The sequence below is a fragment of the Microtus pennsylvanicus genome, chromosome 3 (genome assembly GCF_037038515.1).
Source record: "Microtus pennsylvanicus isolate mMicPen1 chromosome 3, mMicPen1.hap1, whole genome shotgun sequence".
Taxonomy (NCBI): Eukaryota; Metazoa; Chordata; class Mammalia; order Rodentia; family Cricetidae; genus Microtus; species Microtus pennsylvanicus.
In genome coordinates this window covers 48256663-48282146 of record NC_134581.1, presented here as the reverse complement: position 1 = coordinate 48282146, position 25484 = coordinate 48256663, and the positions used below count along the sequence as shown (strand labels likewise).

Sequence of the window (25484 nt, the reverse complement as noted above, 5' to 3'; positions counted from 1 at the left end):
TATTTATTATAAAATATCACTAAAACTAAAGGTTTCAGAACAGAATTTATAGCTATAGATATTATTTTCCTTTTTTCTAATAGAAAAAGGGAATACATCGTTGTACCAAATGCAGATTGCAGTTTTTGACATGCAAGGAAAAAATGGATCACAAGACTCAACATCATCGAACATTTGTAAAACCCAAGCAGCTAGAAGGACTGCCTCCTGGAACAAAAGTACGTTCAAGTATATGGTGTTATTTGATTTGTATGCTAAAAACTAACTCCTGCCTTGTTTTATCTATGGAACAAAATATGTTAGAAAATGACTTCTGATTTTTATTAAGACTAATTTTAGGTTTTACTGCTTTTATACTTAGAAAGAAAAATTTCTAACCATTGTTATGAGTTCCTGTGTGGGTATATTCCTTCATAAAAAGTACAATTGAATAAACTGCTCCCTTGATCAGTGGGTTATTTCAATTCTGTATGACTGTTTCAACTTTTCTAGTTAGTAGCATATGCATTATTAGTTTTAATAGCCATACACTAAGGCATTTGATATCAGGAATCATATTCTTTCATTTATCTTTATATCTCTAGTATCTTTTTAGAGTGCCTAATGCTACAGGTTCTCAGATGTTTGTTGAAGTTATTAATGCTGTGTCTACTCTCAAAGAAGCAAATTCTGCTGCTGGACAGCATTGTGAGCAAGCACTTGTCTGACTGTAAATTGATGATTGTAATTTACTGTTCCCCTTTTGCCTTATATACATCTGTTTTCTCTGACTTCTTTATATACAGTCAGCTCTTGAATATTTGCTCCAGTGGAGGGAAAACAGAGGCATGGATAATCCAAAGTGAAACAATCCCCAAAACATTTATATTTGCCTTTGGGTACTTACCTTTGAATGTGGGTATGTCTTTTATTTGAATTGACTAAATAATATAAAGCCCTGCTCTGAAGACTTAGAGCAAGAGGAGCTAGCCAACATCCTTCCCTGCACACCATTCCTTTCATGCTGGGACTACACATGCAGATACTAATGTAAGCAGTGCAGTCCTCTCCTTTCTTCCCATGTTAATAGTAATAATATTAATGATACTAAATGTTTTTCTAGCACCTTAGAATTACCTATTTCTAAATGTGCTTTTTCATGTATTCTTTAGCTTAATCCATACAATATAAATTATGTACATAAAGCTAGCATTACCGTGTGTGAAAGATGTGAAATGGCTTAAGATTCAGATACTTTTGCAAGGTCAAATAGCTAGGAAGGCAGATTAAATTCAGATCTTTGGATTCTTGGCCCAGTGTTTTTGTACATCATATAAGCACATGTTAGGACTCAGCATTGGCTGTCTCTGAGATGTGAGGAGAGTATAGTCAAATGTTTAAAGCAGATGTTGGTAGGTGACGTTTGCATTGTCAGCCAACAGATAGAACGAAATGTTTTATGAATAGTAAATAATAAACCTTATTGGTTCTTTTAAAGAACTTTTTTCCCCCTGTTTTTTTGAGACAGGGTTTCTCTGTGTAGCTTTGGAGCCTGTCCTGGAACTTGCTCTGTAGACCAGGCTGGCCATGAACTCACAGAGATCCACTGCCTCTGCCTCCTGAGTGCAGGGATTAAAGGTGTGCAACCACCATGCCGAGCAAGAATTGTAAATGTTATAATCTCCTTATAGTATAATGAATTGGTAAAACCACTTGCCTAAATCCTAGGAAGTGTGATCCAAAAAGAACAAGTCACTCTTGCTGCCAATATTTGTTTAATGCTAGTAATTTTTAAAGGGTTGAACAGGCCTTTTTAGAGGTATTTTTTTCAGTCTTTATTACGTAAGTTTTGTTTTCTTGTGTTCGGAAATTACATTTAGTTATATCAGATCATAAAAGTAGCTATGAAATGTGATCTTCTTAGAGCCATACAATTTGTATTAATCTTATTTATTAATAACAATGTTAACATACAATAAATTATAAGATATATGAATAGATATTTTATGTGACTTGAATTTATTTAATTGGTTGACTAAAGCAAATAGATGACTAAACCTAGTTAGTTATCTGTGCTTTTTAAAGAATACTTAAGATTTATCTTATTTTATACAGTGGTTAATTTTTTTTAAAGTAAGTATTTCCTTTATTTTTGTAGGTTACTATTCGAGCTTCAGTTGGACCTCTTCAACCAGGATCTTCAGCTATACCTTCCATCAGCGCAAGCACTTCTACCCTCCAGCTCTCACCTCCAAGGACTGAAAATACAACTTCTAAAAATCCCACTAAATTGAATACAAGTACACCGAATACAACCGTACCTGATCTCAGTCAACCTAATGAAAACAAGTCTAATGGAAATAAATCTAAAATCAGGTCAAAAGTCTGTACTACTCAGAAGAAACAAAGCACACTCGCTAATAGTAATAAGAAAAGTAAGGTGAACACGGCATTGAGGAACCTAAGGTATGCTTTGCTTCTGACGCACACTCCCAGTCAAACTCAAGTCTAGCAGCATTATGTTTACTAATAGCCCTCTCTGACTGCTTTTGTTTTAAATATCTTTTTTATGTCTCCACAAGGTTACGTCGAGGTGTTCACGAGTGTATTGAGTGTTGTTCTGAAATAAAAGATTTTGCAAACCATTTTCCTACATATGTCCACTGTAGTTTTTGCAGATACAACACTAGCTGTAGCAAAGCCTATGTAAATCATATGATGAGGTAAGATGAGTTCAGTGTTTTGCCTTTTATAATTATAATTGAAGAAGCTTTTGTTTTGAAAACAAATTGTATTAGAAGCCTAGTAGCCCTTTCTGTTATAATAAAGCAAATCAAGAAATTACTGTGTGAAATGGTTAATTAAGCTAATGAAATTAAGATATATCTGTTAAAGGAGTAATTATTGTGTCAGATTTATTTTTCTTCCCCAAAAATGTTTTAAAATGGTTATTTCCCAACAAGTCTAAATGTTTTAACTAACAACTCCATGCACGCCCATGACTGTCATTCTCTTCAAAGCAGTCAGAGTCTTGAGGATTTCCAGTGATGCTAGGAACTTTACTGGATTTGTTTCCCCCACGTCTTTCTCTGTAATCCGTCTTTTTGTTTGCCATGTGTCTGTCCATCTTGAAACTGTATGTGCTTACATCTATTCAATGAATGTCATGATGCCACCATGGGAATTTTTCCAATAATGCATTCATTCTACATTGAGTACCTGTCATTTATTTGCTCTATAATAGATTCTCATGAACTACATTTGGATATTACTGTTACCGAACACGTTACTCTTCCAGGGTTGATTTTTGTTTTTATTTATGCATATGTGTGTTTGTCTTTGTAAGTGTATGCCACATGTGTATGGGTGCCTGTGGAGACCAAAAGAGGGTGTCTGGAGCTAGAATTGTAATAGGCAGTTGTGGTTGTCTTTATGGGTGCTGGGAACTTAACCTGGGTTCTCTGGAGAGAGAAACAAGAACCAAAATTGTCCTTGTATAAATAAACCTGATATTGCCTATTCAGAATGATGCTGTTGTGAGTTTTTGTTTTGTTTGGTTTTTTTTTTTTTCTTTTCTTTTTTCTTTTTCTTTTTTTTTTTTTTTTTTTTATAAAATTCATGTGTAACTGAGTTCCTTTTAGGTCATAGCCTGTCTTTCTTGTTGCTTTTTGATCATTGCCAGATGCTACTTTCAGAGGTCATCCTACCTTTAAGGTGGTTTCCATAGGTTTCAGCCTGGCCTCCTGGTACCCTGTCATATACAGTTTCAGCACTTCCATGGTGTTTGTCCTCTTTCTTACCTAATAGGGCCATTTGAATAGGGTCTGTGCTTCATTGCTTTGAATTCCTTTGAGTCTGTGATGTTCAGTATCTACTGAGCTCTGTTGTCACTGGTCATCAAGGTCATTATTTTCAATGCTGTTTTGTTTTCTCATTTACTCTTTAGTCATATTTGCTTGTCATAAAGGCCAACATAACTTTGAAACTTTTCTCCTTTTCCCTTTCTTTGTATTATGTTCAGTTCTGAAATGTATGTGACATTCATACTAGTTTCACTTCATAATATAAAATTTTAATTATTGTCTGTGTGTGTATGTACACACAATGCATGGTTGCACCAGGGAGTTTTACTAAGGTTGCTCACGGGAGCATGGGTTAAGGTGCAGTCATACAGTCAGCGTTTCTATTTTTGTTGAGAATTATTTCTCTGAGGTTATTTGTGCTTCCAAATGTATCTTAAGATTGGTTTTATTTATTTATTTATTTTGGTTTTTCTGAAGAATGATATTGGAATTTTTATTGGGATTGCATTCAGTCTATATATTGCCTTTGGTAAGACGGTCATTTCACAATATTAATTTTTCCAGTTCATTAGCGTGGAAAGCCTTTCCATCTTTAGGTTTCTTCCTTCATTTCTTCTGTATTTGCAAGTTTTTATTGGAGAGGTCTTGGCAGTTCCTTTGTTAGGTCATTTTAAGATTTTTGTTTGTTTCTTTAAGGCTTTTAGGAAAATTGTTTCTGTGCTTGATTTCTTTCTTTCCCAGCACATTTTTCATTCTTTTCCTTTTCTTCTTCTTCTTCTTTTTTTTTTTTAAATGAGGCATTTGTTTCACTGTGTAGCCCAGATGGGCCTTGAACTTGAATTCCCTTGTTTCGGCCTCCCAAATAATAGAATTATAGGTGTGTGTCACCACATCTAGCTGTCCCTACTTTTTGTTAATTATAAAATCATGGAATTTTTGTTTTATTTTTTTCATCATTTTTTAAAAGATTTATTTATTATGTATATAGTGTTCTGTCTGCATGTATGCCTGCAGGCCAGAAGAGAGCATCAGATTTTATTATGATGGTTGTGAACCACCATGTAGCTGCTGGGAATTGAACTCAGGACCTCTGGAAGAACAGTCAGTGCTCTTAACCTTTGAGCTATCACCAGCACCAGAATTGTGTTTTAAATTTACATAATACAAAGAGAAGAAATAGAAAATTTTATTTATAGCTAGGGCTCAGATAACTTTGAAATTGTTATTAATATTTTAATGGTACAAATTGTAGACATATTTGAAAGCATCAGAATGACCTTATAATGTTATTTTAATCTCGCTTTCCTAATAGGTAATAAAGCAAAAATAGTATTATTATCTAAAGAAAGATAATTTTTGAATTTTATTTTTTAAGGTAATATTTGATTCATATATTTTATGAATCGGATGGAATCTTAGACTAGTTTCTCAAGGAAACAATTATGTGTACAAATTTTTCCAAGTAGTTTTGAGTATTCTCAACTTGTTGATGTTAAAAACAAGATTTTTGTGATACCATCATACATATACTTGTAAATTCTTTAGTAATACTTACTCCCAAATTGAAGAATTAACCATCTGAACTCTTCTGAGGATATAAAAACTTTGCAAACTTTGAAGAATATTTCCTAAGTTTGCAGCTACTCAGAATAGTTATCTGTTTTCACAGCCTGTATTAAATTTACCTAAGCATGCATTATAATCACTGACAAAGTATGTTAAAACTTCATTGCCAGAGATGAATTAAGTAGGTTTGTGGGTAACTTAAGACTACGTTTTTAAGTAACTTCTCAGGTGATGCTGGGACTATTGTGTGTGACTTCACTTTTAGAAATAACTGTGCTAAACCAGCCCTGGCTTTTAGTACAAGAAAGAGATAAAGGGCATAGAAGACCTCTGTTCATATGGCTGAAAGTATGGTTAGGGATTTTTCTGTTTTCTGTTAAGAGGGGAATCATTTTAACCTAGGAGTCCTTATTTTCATTGTGTTTTTTAAACTGCTGCTGGTAATCTCAAAAGACCTATTGAAATATTTGGTTTTTAAAATGTAAACCATTTAAATTTTTTAAAATTTGTTTGAATCCCCTTCCATTTATGTAAGCTTGCTAAGACTAAAAAGTGGTAAATTATGATTGGTCGTATTATAGTAAAAATACCATTTGCAGAAATTCAAATTTGTTTTTAATGTTTAATAGATAAAAGTTGAGTTTATTGCTCTATATTTTTTTATTTCCCTTCTTATGTAACCTTGAGCTTTTGATCGGGAATATGCTTAGGGAAAAGAGATGTTAATAGAAAAAATACAAAGATGATACCCACAGGACTGGAAAGATGTCTCAGCAGTAAAGAGTACCTACTGCTCTTTCATAGTATTAGGGTTCTGATTCCAATATCCATGGCAGTTACAATCATCTATCTGTACCTTCCTTTCCAGGAGATTCAGTTCCCTCCATGGGCAACAGGCACACACATGGTTCACAGACATACATACAGGCAAAATGTCCATATGCATAAACTAAAAAACTTAAAATGAAGCAAAGGATATAGTCACACATGGTGGTACAAATTTTTAGTTTCAGCTACTCAGAAGTCAAAGTAGGAGACCCCCTTGGCTCATAAGTTTGAGACCAGTGTGTAAAAAAAAAAGGGAGGGGGACACAATGAGTTAAAAAGAAACGAGAGTAGTATTCTCATCATGTTATTTTATTAGAAACTTAAATATAGACTTTAAATGCGTTTATAAATCAGTGTGACTTTCTGTCCAATAAAAGTATTGTAATCATTTTTGTCTTTCCAGCTTTCATAGTAACCGTCCAAGTAAAAGGTTTTGTATATTTAAGAAGCATTCGGAAAATCTCAGGTAAATGATTTCTGTAAAATCTTTCTGTTGAACAGTGATTGTAACTTTTTTCTATGTAATAACTTTTTAAAGCTAGAATTCATATACTGTGTTAGTTACTTTTCCTGTTGCTATGATATAAATACCTGACAGGCAACTTAAGGAAGGAAAAGTTTATTTTGTCTCAATTCAAGGGTATAGTCTGTTTTAGGGATGTCAGGTGACAAGAGATTGGACTACTAGTTACATTGTATCAGCAATCAGGGAGCAGAGCCTGCTGAATACTGCCAGTTGATTCCCTTTGTTTTTTTCACTCTGCCCAAGACCCAATTTGTGGGATGGCATACCTATATTTAGGGGGTGGGAGAACTTCCTGGTTCACTTAACCTAGAAACTCCCTCATAGAAATGCTGGAGGTTTTTTAAACCCCTCAGATTAATAATCAAGATTAACCATCACACATGCCATATTCCTCACATGTTTAACATGTAATCTTAATAAATTTTAGAACGTTCAGTTGTGTATCTGTCATAGTTAGTATGCGTACATTTTCAGTACTTAAAAAGTAATCCCATATATTAGCAATCATTCCCATTTCCTTTCAACGCCGCCTATCCCCAAGTAGCTCTAAATGTACTGTAGAAGGAGCTGCGGGGCTATGTTCCTGTCACCCAGCTCCCGGCCGCCTAGCTAGCTTATGCCCCAAAATAACAACACACAAATTGTATTCATTTAAACACTGCTTGGCCCACTAGCTCTAGCCTCTAACTGGCTAATTCTCATATTTTGACTAACCCATATTTAGTAGTCTGTGTAGCACCAGTCTTACCGGGAAAGATTCAGCATGTCTGACCTGGTGACTTGCTTCATAGCGTCTGCCCTGGAGAGCAGAGACATGGCGTCTGAGCTCACTTCCTCTTCCCAGCATTCTGTTCTGTTTACTCCACCCACCTATGTTCTAACTTATAAGGCCAAGCAGTTTATTAATTAACCAATGGCCTTCCTCCATCATTTCCCCTTTTTCTGTTTAAACAAAAAAAGGAAGGCTTTAACTTTAACATAGTAAAATTACATATAATAAAACAGTTATCAAGCAAGAATTACAGTTACAATATTTACATCTATTTTATCTTTATCATAACTAAGGAAAACTATAACTAACTATTCTTCAACTCCATCAAAGACTCGAGAAGGATACAATATTACCCAAGCAAACAAGAAATAAGCAACTTCCAAACCCTAGAAATGACAGAGACATCTCGCTGCCTGTACAGTCACCCAAAGTTCCTCTGTACCGTTGGGGCATCCATCTTTGGCCTACAGGCCCATAGTATCCAGAGACATTATCATGAAGCAGGAAATTTCAAAGGCAGTTCAGTCACTATCTGCTGTGTCCTGCAGAATGTCTCGCAGACTCTTTCATGAGTCAGGAACTCCAAAGAATCATCTCACTTTTAGGCAAGTTCAGCAGTCCTCTTTCTGCGGGTTCCTTGTGTCCAGTTTATCCAACAGTCCAGGCAAGAGCAGTTTCTTGCCCAAATAGCTAACCAACTCCATAAGGAGCCTCTTCGATGCCCATCTTCCTTTTGAAGTAGATTGGTGCTGCCAGGAGCAGACATGTCTCATTGTCATGAAAAGCCCTAAGTTATTAAAACATTAAATGTCATTCTGTAGTCTTTGAAAGATATGAAGAATGTCTATCTAAAATATATCTGTGTACATCTAGAAAATCTAACTAACATGACTACAAGCTTGACTATTATTGATAATTATCCATTAACAATTTTTATACATTAAATTTTTCATGAACTACACAATCACAATACCTTAGTCAATATCAGAAACACATATACATATAACAAGATTGACCTTAAATTTATAGCAATAAAGTCAAATCCATACCAGTGCAAATTATTCATATCTATATCATATCCCCCTTTAAATGTAAAATAACATTTATAAGCAATATTTGAGAATATGGGCGTAGTTTTTTTCTCTCCAAACTGCTTCCTGCTGAATGGGGGCTATCAATCAGGTCTTTCATGGTATAACCTGTGTGCTAGATTCCTCTCAGTTGGCAGTTGAGTGAAGTAATTTTTTGGGGATGTTCTCAGCAACCTTTCAGGAGGGCGTAGTTTAGCATACCATATTGGGATAGAAGCAATCCACAGGGTCTCATCCTCTGTGAAAACAAAAGAAGAAACTCTTTTCCAAAGTATCAGATCCTTAGATCCAAATTCTGAAGTCAAAGTATTTTCAAAATATCTATGTTGGACTAGTTCAGCAGCATTTATAAACAAATATATTTTAGCAGCTATTGTTCCTTTTTCAGCATTCAAACAATTCAAAGAGAGCATAATAGCATACAGTATCAAAATTCTCTGTGTATTTTCCATCTTTGTGCAGCTTTATTTTAACCTCTATTTCATTTATTTTTACTTTTATTTTTTGAGACAGGTTCTCTGTATATCTTTGTCCTGGAATAACTCTGTAGACCAGGCTGTCCTTGAACTCTCAGAGATCTGTCTGTCTCTGCCTCCCAGGCATTGGGATTAAAGGCGTATGCTACCACACCTTGAAGTCACAGAGGTCAATCTCCCTCTGCCTCCCAAAGGTGTTGGGACTAAAGGTGTGTATTACCACACCCAACTACTCTCTTTCTTCCTTTTTTTTTTGTTTTTTTACTTTAAGAACTTTAACTTTTAGCTTGCGTATATTTTTAACACACTATAAACCATTTAGAAGTTTTCTTTGCTTTTGAATCTCCCTTTACTGTATCTCTCTCTATATTTCTGACCACATGAGCCTTTAAATTACTGAGCAATATGGGTAGGATTAAAGCCGTGGCTTTGCCGGCTAGATCCAGCCCATTCCTTAGCATTTCAGCCTCGTGGGTGAGGTACCGCTGGAGCTATTTTCATTGCCACAACTCTATGGTGTTTCAAGGTCCCTCCAGCAAGCAAGCTGCAACAGTGTGTTCACAGACAACACTCAAATCCTCTCTCTGTAGTCGGCCCTCCTGCCCTGGTAGGACAGCCCAGAAAGGCGGCATTTTTAACAGCGCAGCTTTTTTCCTGCTACAGCTGAAAACTGAAAAGCATGCATTCAGCTTTTCATCAACACCGTTTAAGTGTTCGTGGTAGGACCTCTTAAAAGAGCTACAGGATTTTGCAGCTGTGTCAGGAAGCCTCTCTTAGATGAGAGCGCTTGCTTGCCTCTAGCAAGCAGAGCAGACCCAAGAAATTGCTGCTACCAAGAAAACATGCTTTACTCTATTCTTTCCCAAGCCTTTTCAGGCTTTCTGTGGATCCAGTTATCCACATGTTGGGCGGCGCCAGATGAAGGCGTAAGTCACAAACAATCCCATACCAGTTTGGAATTATGATTAATAGAATGGTTATTTATTTAAAGGGGAAAACTTACAGATCACTGTCCCAGACAACAGCCCTCTGCACAGTCAGGAAAGGAGCCTAGTCGCTGGAAGCGGAGCCAAAAGCCAGAGAGAGGAGAGGGAAGTGGCTGCTTTTTTAAAGGGAGAGAGACCACACCCCAATGGGCTGGTATCTCAGTGGCTATTGGCTGAAGGAGCGGAAGGAGCTCCCACAACAATGTACGTTGTGTTTGTGTAGACTAGTACATTCTGGGTGTTTTGTCAATAAATGGGATGGTATTATATGGGACCCTTAGTGACTTCCTACCGAGGTTTATCCATGGTGTGGAATATAGCGATACTTATTTAAGTTGATGAATACTATTTTACTTTATGGATATACCGTAGATTACTCATTTGGTTAGTTTTGCATTTGGAAGTCATTATAAGTAATGCTGATATGAACATTCTTGTATAAGTTCTTTCAAAGACCCATTTCTCTTGTGTGTAATTAGGATTAGGTTTGCTAGCTAAATTCTAATTCCCTTTTAAGCATTTTTAGACGCTGATAGACTGTTTTTCACCATAGTTTCACTATTTTACATACTTAACTAGTACTGTGAAAGAGTTACAAATTCCTGCATCTTTTCTAGCACTTGTTACTTGTTTTTTACCATAGGCATTCTGTATTTGTTCTTAGCCAAAAGGCCAAGAAGTGCTACTACAGTCATTTTAATAGATACAAAATGCTTTGCCATTGTGTTTGCTGTATCTTTTTAATTAATCCAATCCCAGTGTGTCAGTTGAGTGCTTGTGACTAGATGTTACAGGATTGTGTTACTATTATTAGATCATAGGTATGTCATAGTATCATGATAAATTCATTGTAGTAGTTTCAGAGGGGGACCATATGAAGTACATTTTCATTTTATGGTGAGAACAAAAATAAAGCTTTTCCACATTACCCAAAGAAATCCCGACTCAGAAAAAAAATGCAAAACAAAGATATATGAAAGTAAATAATGTTTTTTATTTTATATATTTTTGTGTGTGTTTGCATAAAAACACACATGCACACATACTATAGCATATATGTAGAGGGCAGAAGAGACTTTTCAAAAATTGATTCTCTCCTTCTGTGGTGGTTTTCAGGTATTAGTTTTGCACAGCAAATGCTCTTATTTGCTAAACTATCTCATCAACCTGCTTCAGTTTTTAGTAAATTTAAAGCACTAGAATGCTTGTATCAATATATAGTCTTTTTACTTTTCTTACTCAAATACTGAAGGCGGTTGAGTTCAGCTGTATTTGAGGTTAGTTGTAGGTGCATCAGTATTGTAATTTGTGGCTGTCAACTAGTTAGGACTGAGTTTGTAATGATATGAATTATTGGACTGAATTTGTGCTTTAGTTCAAACCTAATTATCCTTACCAGCTTTGTCTTTGGTAGATTATGATCTAATGATAGTTACAGTACCCTATAACATCCAGTCACAAGCAGCCAACTGACAGACACACTGGCATTGGGTTAATTAAAAAGCTACAGCAAACCAGTGACAAAGCATTTTGTTTCTATTAAAATCCCAGTAATACCACTTCTTGACCTTTCAGCTAAGATCAAGTATTTAAGCTAAAACTAGCTAAAGAAATGGTAATTATTGTATCTGCTTCTTCAAGTTGTTGTAATATTTCGATGAGATGATATGTCTAAAACACAGAGTATACCACTACTAATACCATGAAGTGCTTCATAGTATATATTTTAGGAAGGCAGAGAGTCAGAGTTCAGTTGGAGCCTCATTGTCAGATAAAATATCATTAAAAAAGATCAGCCAGGAAGAACTAATTTGGGGGTTTCAGTTTGTTTGACCAGAGTAACCTGTACGTGTAATGCATAGTATATTAGAATTTCAGGGGAAATAGTGTGACCTATTTTCACATTCCAAAAATTAATGTTTTACTATGTGTATAAATATTTTACTCTCATGTATGTCTATGCACCATGTTCATGTCTGGTTCTTACAGAGGCCAGAAGATGGTGTCTGTTCCACATGGGTGTTGGGAATTGAATTCAGGTCCTTTAGAAGAGTAGCCAATGCCTTTGCTGAGCTATTTCTGCTGCCACTAGTTTCATGCTTTTTTGGTTTTGTTACTTAAAAAAAAAAAAGATAGTAACACTGATCACATTGCATGATAATTTTTTTTTCACCTAAGCAAAAATAATTTATTAAGGAGATTCTTTAAGGATTTTACAGTCAGGCTGGGCATGGTGGCGCATGCCTTTAGTCCTAGTACCCTAGGAGGCAGAGGCAGACCTGCTCTACAGAATGAGTTCCAGGACAGTCAAGGCTGTTACACAGAGAAACCTTGTTTCAAAAATCAAAAAAAAGAAAGGGGGCGGAGGGAATGAAAAAAAATCTTGTGTTACTGTCCCCCTCATAGCAGAAGAATTACAGCCAGATCTTGTTGTCAGGGTTTCTGTCCTGCCTGGTTTCTGGCCTCCCACCAGGTTCCACAGCCGTTTAGCCCCAAAGAAATCACACAGAGGTCTGCATTAGTAGATTGGCCCATTAACTCATGCTTCTTATTAACTCTTATAACTCATATTAGCCCATTATTCTAGTATATGTTAGCCACATGACTCGATACCTTTTTTAGTGAGGCAGTCACATCTTCTGTGGTGGGCTCAGGACTGCAGAGGAATGGGCTTCTTCCTTCCCAGAATTCTCCTGTTCTCATTGACCCGCCTCTACTTTCTCCCTGGCTACTGGCCAATCAGCATTTATTTAAAATATAATTGACAGAATAAAGACCATTTTCCCACACCAAGATCTAATAAGGGAAACAAAGTCTCTAGATTGACCTCTGAGCATTGTCTTTCTCTTTGTCTAGATTTTCTTACCTTCAGCATACCAACTTTCTCTATTAAAGACCCAAATGTAACATTTCAAACCTCCCATGCTTTGCCAAATCAAGAAGTTTGTTTATACATTAATAATTTGTAATCATCACACATTTCATTAAGACTTCAGCAGATAGGCAGGTAGGCTAGTTAATGATGCTGCCTTGAGATACTCAGGCATGTATGATTTAGGGTCTAATTAGTTACTTTAGCTAATTCAGTATTAAATGAAGATAACACCAATTGTGAGAACTTTAAGCATACCATGCACTTGATAGTAGCTGTCATATGATCCATTCTTAGACTTTACATCTTTTTTCTGACTTTATCTTTGACTAAATGAAACCCTATATTATAAATTCCATTAGAATGTGGACTACAGTTTTTTCATTGTTATATTCATAACACCTATTGGATGATATATAAAGAGAGCCTTATTAAATGCATATTAAGTAAATGAATGCTATATCCTCACCTGATGATGGAGGAACATGCTGCTTACCTGTATTAATGCAAGCACTTAGCAGAGCCAAGACAATCTAGCAGTAGACTTTTTTTCAGCTGATACAAAAGGTGAATGCTCCTAAAAAATACTTTTGGGGGGAGTAGGGACTGGGAATGAACTCAAGACTGAGTATTCTAGGTCTTCACTACCAATAAGCTTTCCCCATATATTTTAAATACGAATACTTTAAATAACATCATAATTTGGATATGGCTACACCATTTTCTAAAAGTTATGTTAAATTTATATAACAAAATGTAAGTTATGACAAAAAACATGGAAAAATAGTATAGTACCTGTGTATAGTTTCATAAAAAATAAAACCTTTTATTGCTATTTTTTTTAATAGGGGCATTTCTCTAGTGTGCCTTAATTGTGATTTCCTAACTGATGTTTCTGGCTTAGATAATATGGCCACACACTTAAGTCAACATGAAACTCATACTTGTCAAGTTTTAATAGAGAAAGGTACGTATACGTAACTACTGTTTCAGACATTGTATTTATCATTATTTTTTGGTCAGCCAAAATATGGACTCTTTACTAAGTCATTTTATTTCACCCAGCATTGTTTATTCACTCTTGTAAATGTGAAACTTTTCTTCTGATTTCAGTTTCTGTTTGTATCCCAACTTCTGAACGCCTTTCTGAGTAAGTCTAATTTTTATTAAATGTGTTTTTCTTTGGATGTTTTAGCACTATTGCATTCTTAAGTGTGCCTTTAATAGGAGTGAAAAGTACTGAAGTCTTTTGTTTTTATTTTTAAGCTGCTTGTTGAAATAGGTTCCTGCTCTGTGGAGCTCATGACCTGGTGCAAGAGAAGTTGGGATTTCCTAAGTTCAAAGTTCTGAGATGTTTCTTACACAAAGGCAGTTTCACAAGTCCATGACACCAGTGGTGCTCGTTACTCAGCTCTTTTCAGCTTTCGCATGCATCTAGATTCTTGCTCTGCCTTATCTTTGTGTCAAGATTTACGTGTCTTAACATATATTTCTTCCCCCTCCAGTTGGCTCTCTAAAAATAACTTTATTGCTGTGGTCTTTTCTTTGCTTAAAATAATTTGTTTTCTCTGCTATTCTTGCCTCCAGAATAATGTATTCCAAATAATATAGCTCTTTATTTTTTTGTTTTGTCTGCTTTTTTCATACGTTATGCCTTGAGTTTTTAGGTCAGATGGTTGTCTTTTTCCTCATTCGTTGTCTGTCATTGTGCTATTTTTCTTATTTTTCAGATGCAGAAGCAGCCCAGAGATTTCAAAACATGTCCAGGGTGTACCTGGACAGTGTCCCCTTCGATGGACACAAGTGCTGCCTGTTCTCTCTTTCCCAGGAATGAGAATGAACTGACTGTGGGACCTGCTCTAGGTTCTGGCCTACATCAGGCTGAGGCTGACTCATTTGGCCAGAGGCAGCTTCAAAGCCCACCAAATTGAGCATGGCTCCCATTGGTGGCTTTGGCTCTTGATCTTAATCTTATGGGCCAATTGTGAACAAGAAAAGCCCATCAAATCAGTGCTTTTGATGACCAAATTAAAATGTAGCCATTTTGACTGCTGCCCTTAATGTTGCTTCAGCAGAAAGGCAGGCAGGCAGTCCAGGACATGAAGACACTGGTGCTGGGAGATAATAACTGTGTCTAGTCCTCAGACAACATTTCTCAGTGACATGTTCTAAAATTACACTGTCATTGAAAATATATTGCCCCAGACTAACTATAATTTTAATATAATTTAATTAAGATAAAATTTAAGTTACTTCTCATAGCTTGATTTTCTGTTCTGAATTTATTGATGTCTATTTTTCTATTTTCTAAAATTTTAATGTTTGTTTCATTTTTGTCAAGAACTTCAAAAGCTCATGTAGGCTGCCTGTTTGTAGCTTTTTAATTAAGGTGTTCTCTTACAACACTATGCCCTCTGTCTCTATTTGAGGATTATTAATCTAAGTAATTGTGAGTGTTAAGGTATAACAAACTAGCGAGACTTTTTGAAGATTCTAAAAACAGGTTTTAAAGTAACATTTAATTGATATGTAAGCTCTGATAAGTCATTAATATCATCCCTTTGGATAAAGGTAATATTATTTATACAGTATGAACCAGTATTGCAATATTAAACTTGTCACTTCTTATCTTAGCTACATTAAGTTCAAATAAATTGCTTTGCTCTATTATTTAGTAAATTTTGTATTTGTCTTAGAAATTGTTTCCTAATAAATAATTTTATATAAAACTTAATTTATCCTGCAAATAGCATTAACTGTAAGGAGTCTGGTGGATTGATATGTCTACTGAGAATATTTCCACTTAGTACATTTGTGTTCCCCTTAGCCCAACTAAAATGTCTCTGTTCTTACAGCACTGATTTCGTGGATTTTGGAAACAAATAAAGTGCTTTTTATGATTTTAACAGTTAGAGTCAGCAGTCTCTAAATTATAGTTAAGCCCTATTTTTCTTGCATCTTAAAAATATGTATTTACCCATCCCAATATCAGAGCTTTGTATTTGCTTTTGGAGCAGAGATAAAGGCATTTTCAGATGTCCGCCTTTTTGTTTTATTGTTTTCCTTGGAATTAACAATAAGAAAAGAGGATGCCATTAGTTTTAAGCTTCTTATTAAAACTTTATTAGTTCTATACTATACATAAAAGCATTTCCAGAATCCTAATAACAGCTTGTTGTGTTGTCATGAATTTGATACACTAGTTTCTATTACTTTATAATTACTTTAAAATGACTTGTTTCTATTTTTAACAATAATTATCATTCACAGACAAGAGAATCTGTTCTTAGTCATGGTTGAGTATTTGCATATTATCTCCTCTTTCACAGAACTGGTTTTCTTAATGCTCACCAAGTTCACTTCTTTATCTGCCCTTCTTTCTCTCTCTTTCTCCCTCTCTCTTTCTCTCTTCTTCAATTTAAATGAGACAGTCTTGCTATGTAGCTTATTGGAACTCATGGTCCTGCCTCAACTTTCCAAGCGCTGGGATTATAAGCATGGCCACGATACCCAGAAGTTTCTCTCAAAGTTCTGACAACTGTAACTTTGTTTTTAAAAAATGTTTTAACGCAACATAAAACGTCATTATAGACGGTCAAATTTGTTTAGTACTAGTCAGCTGTTTCTTAATTCTTACCTGTTTTTACTGTTAAGTTTTTAAACGTAGTTTATATACTGGTCACATAAAGCCATCTCATGCCCGTGTGCTTTTGGATTACTACAGAAAAAAAGGTGGTTTGTACACTTGGAATCCATTGCCACTCCTAGATTGGTATAGCTTTGGATTCTCAACGTTTCTGGAACAGCATCATCTCTCTTGACTTTATTTATTCATTCATAAAATACTTATTGAGTATGTACTTTATGCCTGTCTCTGTTCTGTGTGCTCAGAAGTATAGACTGGAATTGCTGTCCTCATGGAGTTTACACTCTAGTGGTGAAAACAGGCAGTGAAAAAAGTAAAACAAACAGCATGTTAGAATGTGCTCAGTAATAGGAAAAAAATGAACTAGGGTAAGGGGGATATAGGAAATATGAAGTGGCATTTCAAGTGGGTTGCCGTTTTAGTTTTGACCATCAGAAAAGGCCTCGCTGAGAGACAGTATTTGAGTAAAGACACAAAAGAGGTGAGGAAGCATAAGGTCTGGGCACTAACTTGGTGATGTCTCTGTGTCTTTTTTGTCTTAAGAAGAGCTGAACTCAGCATCTGGAATCCCCTTTCCCAAGAATAGTTAACAGGATGCTTGATGTTGAGAAATTAAATGCCCATTTTAGTCTTGGATCAGTTCAATACTACTGATCCAATATGTATTCTTATAGAAAGTATCCTTGTATATATTTATGAAAGGTGACTAGCTGTATATCTGTACTGTATAACGAATTGTCCATAATTTATATATGGTCTGGGGGAAAATCTGCCTAAGTCAAATAAATCAAGGAAATGTAGGTTAAACTTAGCTTAGTGTAGTGGCATATATCCTTAATACCAGCCCTTGGAAAACAGAGGTAAGAATTCTCTGAGTTCTAAGGCTGCATCGCAAGACCTTGTCTCAAAGAAATGAAAGAAAAAAGAAGGGCAAAAAGATTAATTAATGTAATGTTTTTAATTCTATAGTGAATGTTAGAGAATATTGACCCACTTTTCCATCATTATTTGACATTAATCTCCAGATATTAAAATCTAATAAATCATGTAAAACCCTAATATATAGATTTACCATTTTTGTTAATTGCATCTTAAAAATAATTTTGTTTAAATAGTTGGCTTAGGATTCTTAAAAAATGTTCCTGAATCACATGGGGTATATTGTATAATTAACTGCTAACAAGTCCACGTGCATGCTCCCACTTATATCAGGAAAAATATCCTTCTTTATAAAATCAAAGTAGTGCGTAACAGAGGCAGACCAAGTATTAGCTAATTCTGCCTCTGTAGGCACAAAAGATGCTGTTATTCAAGGGCATGATTATTTTAGTAAACTTTTGAGACTATTATTTCTAGACTTTTCATCATCTATTAAGAGGTTTCCTTTTTTTTTTTTTAACTTTATAAAGTCCTGCTTCTTCCCTAAGTGGCTTCCAGAGTTCATGCACAACTCCAGATTAAACTTTGTCTGTTAAACAGATTCTATTATGTGGGAAGAATATAGGCTTTGTAGTAGATTTTAGAGTTTGCAATTTGTGCCTTGTTTACTAGATATGAGTGACTCTGGTCAGGTTACCTGACCTCTCTGCCCCAATTCCCCATTCTTAAAATGTAAATCACAAAAGAGCCTAGTTACAAAGGTTGAGGGAATTAAAGGAATTAGTTTATGTTTATGGTCTCTGAAACATAGGACAGGAGACAGTGTGAAAATGACTATGCGATTGTTACTGTTCTTATGTTAGTACACATGGTTTTATTTGTCTACATTTTACTGAAAGATAATCACCCTGATTTTCAAGTCATTTTTTCATTCTAGCCCACCCATATTTCACAAACCATTGCTGCTAATTCTCTTTTCTTCCTTTTGTACCAAGTTAGTGTTTCAGAATGTGTTACTGTGTCATACCATTAGACTGGTGTTTAAGTACACTACGTTATATTTTGAGGGAATATTTATGAATATCCCAGGTTAGTTTTTGATAATATTATCTTTTTAAATTTGATCACAGTCTTTCTAAACTGTGCTGCCTTGTTCTTGATACTTTATGGCCTATATCATACTTCCAATGCACTTGCGATTTTTGAGAGCCTTCTTCAGCCTTACTCTTACCAGCTTAGTATTTGACTCGTTGGAGAGGCTTATTGCTCCTCTTTGTATCTGACTGAAATATGAAACCCTAGTGATCTTAATCCCCCACACTGCAAATCTGTTTATGCACACCACTGTGACAGATGGTGCTATGAAAGGAATGTATGCCTGAAATAAAAGTAGATACAGACTGAGATCCAAGTTAAATACTCTATAGCTCCAATAAAATTTAACCCTTGCTAAGTCTCAGGTTTCTTATCACTAAAAGAAACAGTAATTCTATAACAAGTGGAAAGAATGTATGGAAACCAGTGGGACCTGTTACTAATTATTTACTTAAACATTTAAATTATTAGGTACAGGCTGGAGAGATGAGGCACTTAGTAAATGTACATTGCTGCCTTTGCTGCTGCCATCTCTACTTGTGCTTCTCCTGCTGCAGCTGTTAGTGCCGCTGTTGCCGTTTTCTCTTGATGACAGGAGACCCTGGTGACTGCTTATCTGTGGAATCTCATGGTTGAGAGTTTTAGTGACAGTCTATCTGTACTGTAGTTATTTACAATTTTAACTTACAATTCAGTCTTGCAATATGTTCTTCTCAACTACTGGTCAGTGGTATCACAGTGCTTTAATTAAATATTGTGAGATTATCTAACACCGGACTTGAGTGTGATTGATTCCTCCTGTTTTTTTCTGAAGACTGTCTTGTTGAAATCTAGTACAGCACCTGTCTGCTTAGGACAACAGTCCTTTTAAACTGACATTTCCGTCCTTAAAGACAGCCTTTTTTATTAATTGACTTCAAGTAGACATTTTCAAGATATCCTAGCTGCTTATACAACCCAATTTTATTAAAATACATTTATTGTACTAGTTTGCAGTAGTGTGTTGTTCTTTCTTTTGTAGCACTAAAGTGATTTTGGAATGTAGTACATGTTTCTCCTGTGTTCGGTCAATACTGAACTTAGGGACGAAGTTGCTGCTATTTTACTCATTTTCTGTCTCCTCCTGTATTCTCCAGTGTGCCTGTATAGGCTAACTATAAACAGAGCTGATGTCAACTATTGTTTTCTCTTCTGAGATGTTTGTCCTTGCTAAAAAATTAAGAATAGAAAGATGAGTCTCACCTGGTGTGGTTGTGCATGCCTTTAATTCCAGTACACAGGAGGCAGAGGTAGGTGAATCTCTGTGAGTTTGAGGCCAGTCTGGTCTACATAGCGAATTCCAGAGAAGCCAGGACTCCTAAAGTGAGATTCTTTTTCAAAAATAGAAAAAGGAAGGAAGGAAGTCTCTTAACCTTCTTCATAGCAGAAGAACCACAGTAAAATATTGTCTATAACTCAAACTTATAAAGAGAGTCTAGTTCATTGAATAAAATGCCCTATAAAATACATTTTGAAATAGTTTTCTAGGCTTGCTTAGTTCTGAGTGTGGTTACTAAGCCCGTGCTAAGCAGAAACCCCACTGTCTTACTGCTTTGGGAAGGCTACTTTAGTTTCTTTAAATTATATTGAAAGTTGTTTTTGTTTTGACAATTTAAATGAAGTAAAATGCACTTGCAGATACAAATATATTTATTATACTTTATTAACCCCTCAAATATAAATAATACTAGAAAGAAATGAAAATTGAAAACTGACTTTTCTTGAATTCCTTTCTCTAATTTTAGAATTACCAAGTGCTAAGTTTTATGCTTAGGACCAGTGGTACTCAGCAGCTCTTTCACGGGCTGATACAGGTAGTATACTCGTGGCACTACTAGTGGTCCACCTTCTATGTACGAGACTGTCAGGAATTGGAAATATAACTGAAGGTTATACTGTGTCACAAGGTAATATATAAAAAGGGAGCCAGAACAGTCAACAGGAAGTCTACACTGAATTCATGTCCTCACAGGGACCCATGGTCAGCTGATTTCATAGCTATTCAAATATTTCTTTTTTTACACTTTTTATTGCTATTTATTGAGCTCTACATTTTTCTCTGCTCCCCTCCCTGCCTCTCCCCTCCCCCTTTAACCCTCCCTCAAGGTCCCCATGCTCCAAATTTACTCAGGAGATCTTTTTCTACTTTCTATTTCTCATGTAGATTATGTCTATGTAAGTCTCTCTTAAAGTCCACATTGTTGTCTAAGTTCTCTGGGATTGTAGTTTGTAGGCTGGCTTTCTTTGCTTTATGTTTTAAAACCACCTATGAGTGAGTACATTTTTCTTTGTCTGGGTTACCTCACTCAAAATAATGTTTTCTAGCTCCATCCATTTCCCTGCAAAATTCAAGATGTCATTATTTTTTTCTGCTGTGTAGTACTCCATTGTGTAAATATACATTATTTTTATCAATTCTTCGATCAAGGGACATTTAGGTTGTTTCCAGGTTCTGGCTATGACAAACAAAGCTGCTATGAACATAGTTGAGCACATGTCCTTGTGGCACAATTGAGCATCCTTGGATATATACCAAAAGTGTGTGTGTGTGTATGTATGTGTGTATACATACATACATATGTACATACATACATACATACATACATACTGGGTCTTGAGGAAGGTTGTTTTCTAATTTTCTGAGAAACCACACTGACATCCAAAGGGGTTGTATCAGCTTGCATTCCCACCAGCAATGCAGAAGTGTTCCCTTTTCCCCACAACCTCTCCAGTATAAGTTGTCCATCAGTGTTTTTGATCTTGGCCATTCTTACAGGTGTAAGATGAAATCTCAGAGTTGTTTTGATTTACATTTCTCTGATGACTAAGGATGTTGAGCATTTCCTAAAGTGTCGCTCAGTCATTTTAGATTCCTCTGTTGAGAGTTCTCTGTTTAGGTCTGTACTCCATTTTTGTTGTTGTTGTTGTTATCTTAAGAAGTTAGTGGTTTTTAATTGTTTTTTTTAATTTATTTATTTATTAAAGATTTCTGTCTCTTCCCCGCCACTGCCTCCCATTTCCCTTCCCCTCCCCCAATTAAGTCCCCCCCCCATCAGCCCGAAGAGCAATCAGGGTTCCCTGCCCTGTGGGAAGTCCAAGGAACCCCCACCCCCATCCAGGTCTAGCAAGTTGAGCATCCAAACTGCCTAGGCTCCCACAAAGCCGGTGCGTGCAGTAGGATCAGAAACCCATTGCCATTATTCTTGAGTTCTCAGTAGTCCTCATTGTCCGCTATGCTACACACTGAGACAATGGGGATGTTCTACTGGGAACTCACCAAGGCCAGCTGGCCTGGGTCTGGAAAAGCCTAGGATAAAACCGGACTCCATTTTTTTTTATTGGATTATGTGATCTTTTGGTGTCCAATATCTTGAGTTCTTTGTATATTTTGGAGAACAGACCTCTGTCTGATTTGGGGTTAGTGAAGATCTTTTCCCATTCTGTAGGGATTCGTTTTGTCTTGTTGACTGTGTCTTTTGCTTTACAGAAACTTTTCAGTTTCAGGAGGTCCCGTTTATTAATTGTTTCTCTCAGTGTCTGTGTTGCTGGGGTTATATTTAGAAAATGGTTCCCTGTGCCAATGTGTTCAAGTGTACTTCCCACTTTCTCTTCTATAAGGTTCAATGTGGCTGGCTTTATGTTGAGGTCTTTGATCCATTTGGGCTTGATTCAAATATTTCATACCACATGTAATTACATGTATGATTTTTGTGTAATATTACATCAAAAGGAACCCAAAGTGAAATGCTATTTTGTTATACTACTGTCAGCTAAATCAGTAATCGTCATTTTTCATGTGTGCAAATAGTGAACTTTAATTGGTAGAGGCAACCTTTTTCTTTAAGACTTACATTTGAAAATACAGAGTTGGTTAAAAAGCAGTCTTTTTGAAGCTGTGGTTGGTGAATAATATGTACAGAGCTAGTCCATTATTTCTTATTAATGTTTAACCTCAGTTGGAGGTCAGAAGTTTCTGACTCTAGTCATAATCTAAATTGTAGAGTTTAAATGTCATATTCACTTCATGTATTTAAATTAGTTTGGGGTAAAAAGCAAACCAGGATGATCTATGAGGTCATTTGGGGTTCTTCTCTTCTATGTACCTCTTTGTGGTGACTGTGATTGGAGATACTGTAAGCTCTTCCTTCCGGCTCTCAATCTGAAACCGAATCTTCAGGAACTCAAGCTATGTTTCCTAATCAAAGTAGATATAATGCATATGGGCTTTGGTGAAATAGTATGGAATGTACATAAATGTAAAATGGTTTCTGCAGCTCAGTTTTCTGCCTTGGTATCTGTGATAAGCAGGGAAGAATGAGGGACCATGTTAGATGGAAAGATAAATGAACTTCTTTGTAGTCAGGCCACTAGACAATCATTTCCATCTCTACCATTGATTCTGAGGTCAGTCCACTCTTAGCCATCTGGTAGAGGACTTTTTTATAGATGGTAAATAGGATTTCACTTAGTGGGGATAGTAATTTGGAGTTATGCCCTGGCATTAACTGTGCTTACATTGGTGATCTTAATTTTTTACATTTTTGTGCACATTTTGTTTTGTTTGTTCCTTATGTCACTTTTAAAAAAATCTTACATAGAATGATAGTTTGCTCCTTAACATGTATTTATTTCTGTGTTGGAGGTCAAATCTAGAGTTTGGAACGTGCTGGCTACATTGCCAACTTTTCCTGGGCAAGTACCATTGAGCAGTAGCCCCAACGCAGCATACGTTAGAGAAAGTGGTCCACCGTTGACCATGTTCCCGCCTACTGGGTAGCTGAGGGGATGGTCTAGCTTTAGATGGTAAGATCAAACCCTCATGTTGAACACGGATAGATCATTTTGTATTAGAGAAAATAAGACTAGTCCTAGGGAGTATCAGTCAAAATAAATGCCTAATATGTTTGAGGGTGTGATGGAAGCATTGCCGAAGAATCAAGCAGTGGAGATACTACAAAAGTAGCCTTTGTTGTACACTCCCATGCTTTGAGCCATAAAATTGGTTTTAGACTTTCTCCATGGTGGTAATAATAGGTAACATTTATTGATGGCCTTAAGTATGCCAGGCAGTCTTCAAGTGTTTTGCATTCACTTAGTCATTCTGAGAAATTGTTAAGTGCTCTTGGTATCTTGAGCTTATGGAAAACTGGGGTATTATGAGCAAAATATAGTTTACCAATGTCTTGTAACTGTTAAGTAGGTAATCTCAATTTCAGTTTTGACTCTGCCTTTAGAAATAAAACTATTAGGTATTGTTGTTTATTTGGTTGTACTTATGATTCCAGGTACATTTCTTCTGTCTTGGTTGATTAGCCAACGAACTAGCTAAGTTTCTCTTTCAACAGAAGGGCAGTTGACAAGTGACAGATTTGTAGCACTTGGACAATAATCCCCACCCCACACCCCAATGTCAAGGGCAGCACTTCTGATGCATGACAACAAAGTAGAACAAAGAGTCACATAGAACCAGTCTTTGGGCGAGATTAATCTGACAGCCACACTCATGTTTTAGGGTCAAAATGTTTGAGGCTGAGAATTTTTTTTCCCATTTTTCCTGGTGTGGCCATCAGAGAGCCACACCAGGGTAGGGAGGGTTGTTGGGAAGCAGTGCAGCAGAGTGTGATGTGCAGCCCGTGTGTTTAACCTGTGGCTTTGCAGCTTTAGCATGTTAAGCTTCCAATTCTTTCATCTGTAAGATTAAGGCAGTTGTATAATAAAATCTTAGGACTCCAGGATAGTATTCTATATTTTTAATTTGAATTATCAGGTGATTGGAAAACTAAGAAAAATGGAGACATCTTGCTCTGGGTGTTGATTTTGAAGTTACCTGGATAGAAATAACTTTGGTAGTGATTGGTGCCTGCATGTGGATGTTCTGTAGGCATCATATCTTTGTGCCCAAAACTGAATTTATCTTTGGCAGAAATGACTCCTACCCTCTGAATTTCTTATCTTAGTTAATGCCTCTATCATTGTTCTGATTAGTCAAGGCAGACAGACATTTGTGCTGGGTTGTATTTCTTACTCCTGATATACCTTTGTCTGGTTGACTTAAATTCTGTTGTTTCCAATTTACTTATTGGAGCCCCAAATCTTAGGTTTAGTACATACACTTAACCATCATGGTATTGTTCCCTGAAGTGAGTGACCTCTGCTGTTTCTTCGATTTTGCCCTTTAACTACTCTTGTATTTCTGTTCTGTCCTATTTTCTCTCTCACTGTTTGAGTTATGTCATTGGTATCTTGTTTTATGTTACTTTTATTTTTCCCCCTCTCTTTTGAATTGGTCTTCTGCTTTGCTAGAAGCAGTATATCACATAGATATTTCTTTTCTAACTAAAACTTTGCATTTTTCAAAGTATTTGTTTCAGTAGTTTCCTTGACAATGGCCTCCTCAAGAGGAGAGACTGTTTCTTGTGACCAGAACCCTTAGCACCACACAGGTTTCTGCACAAGATGGTAGATGTCATGTTAAGACATCTAGTTCATACATCTGTTTGTTGACACATCTTAGAGAAAATGATCAGAAAGATGCTCTGATAGTGTTTCCCTGTTATTCCATAGTCTGCTGCTGTGCCATTTAGTCCTGACTGACTTGGTTCACTTTACTATCGATGTTTCTTTGCTTTTAACATAGTGCTGGGAGTCTGAGTTCAGTTCTCTCTTGCTTTGGCAGAAGCATCTTCCCGCTGAGCCACAGCCCTCTTTTAGCAAAAATCCTCACGTTGAAATTTACATTTTATAAAACTAGCATAAAAGTATTGAGTTTTAAAATACTTTAGAAACAAAGCGTGTGACACATCTAGAATGAACCTGAGTGTTTTTGTCGTTGTGGGCTCTCCCTTCCCTCGTGGCATATTTATAATATGAATGAAATCTCGGGAGAGCATAATGCTGTAAGTTGAACCAGAATATTCACTTCGTGT

At 36.1% G+C, this 25484-nt stretch overlaps 1 protein-coding gene across 3 annotated transcripts in view; it reads left to right on the top strand.

Annotated features, from left to right (window-relative positions):
- Positions 1-25484, top strand: part of Znf280d (zinc finger protein 280D) — an 81760-nt gene that overhangs the window by 42698 nt on the left and 13578 nt on the right. For 2 of the 3 annotated variants that reach the window (XM_075965301.1, XM_075965300.1), the window contains exons 14-19: positions 84-218; positions 2138-2445; positions 2562-2702; positions 6580-6642; positions 13748-13866; positions 14013-14049. In XM_075965301.1, the coding sequence (XP_075821416.1) occupies positions 84-218; positions 2138-2445; positions 2562-2702; positions 6580-6642; positions 13748-13866; positions 14013-14049 (803 nt within the window). Of the gene's footprint in view, positions 1-83; positions 219-2137; positions 2446-2561; positions 2703-6579; positions 6643-13747; positions 13867-14012; positions 14050-14629; positions 15805-25484 lie in introns of those variants that run through there. The other variant, XM_075965302.1, reaches the window with a different exon arrangement.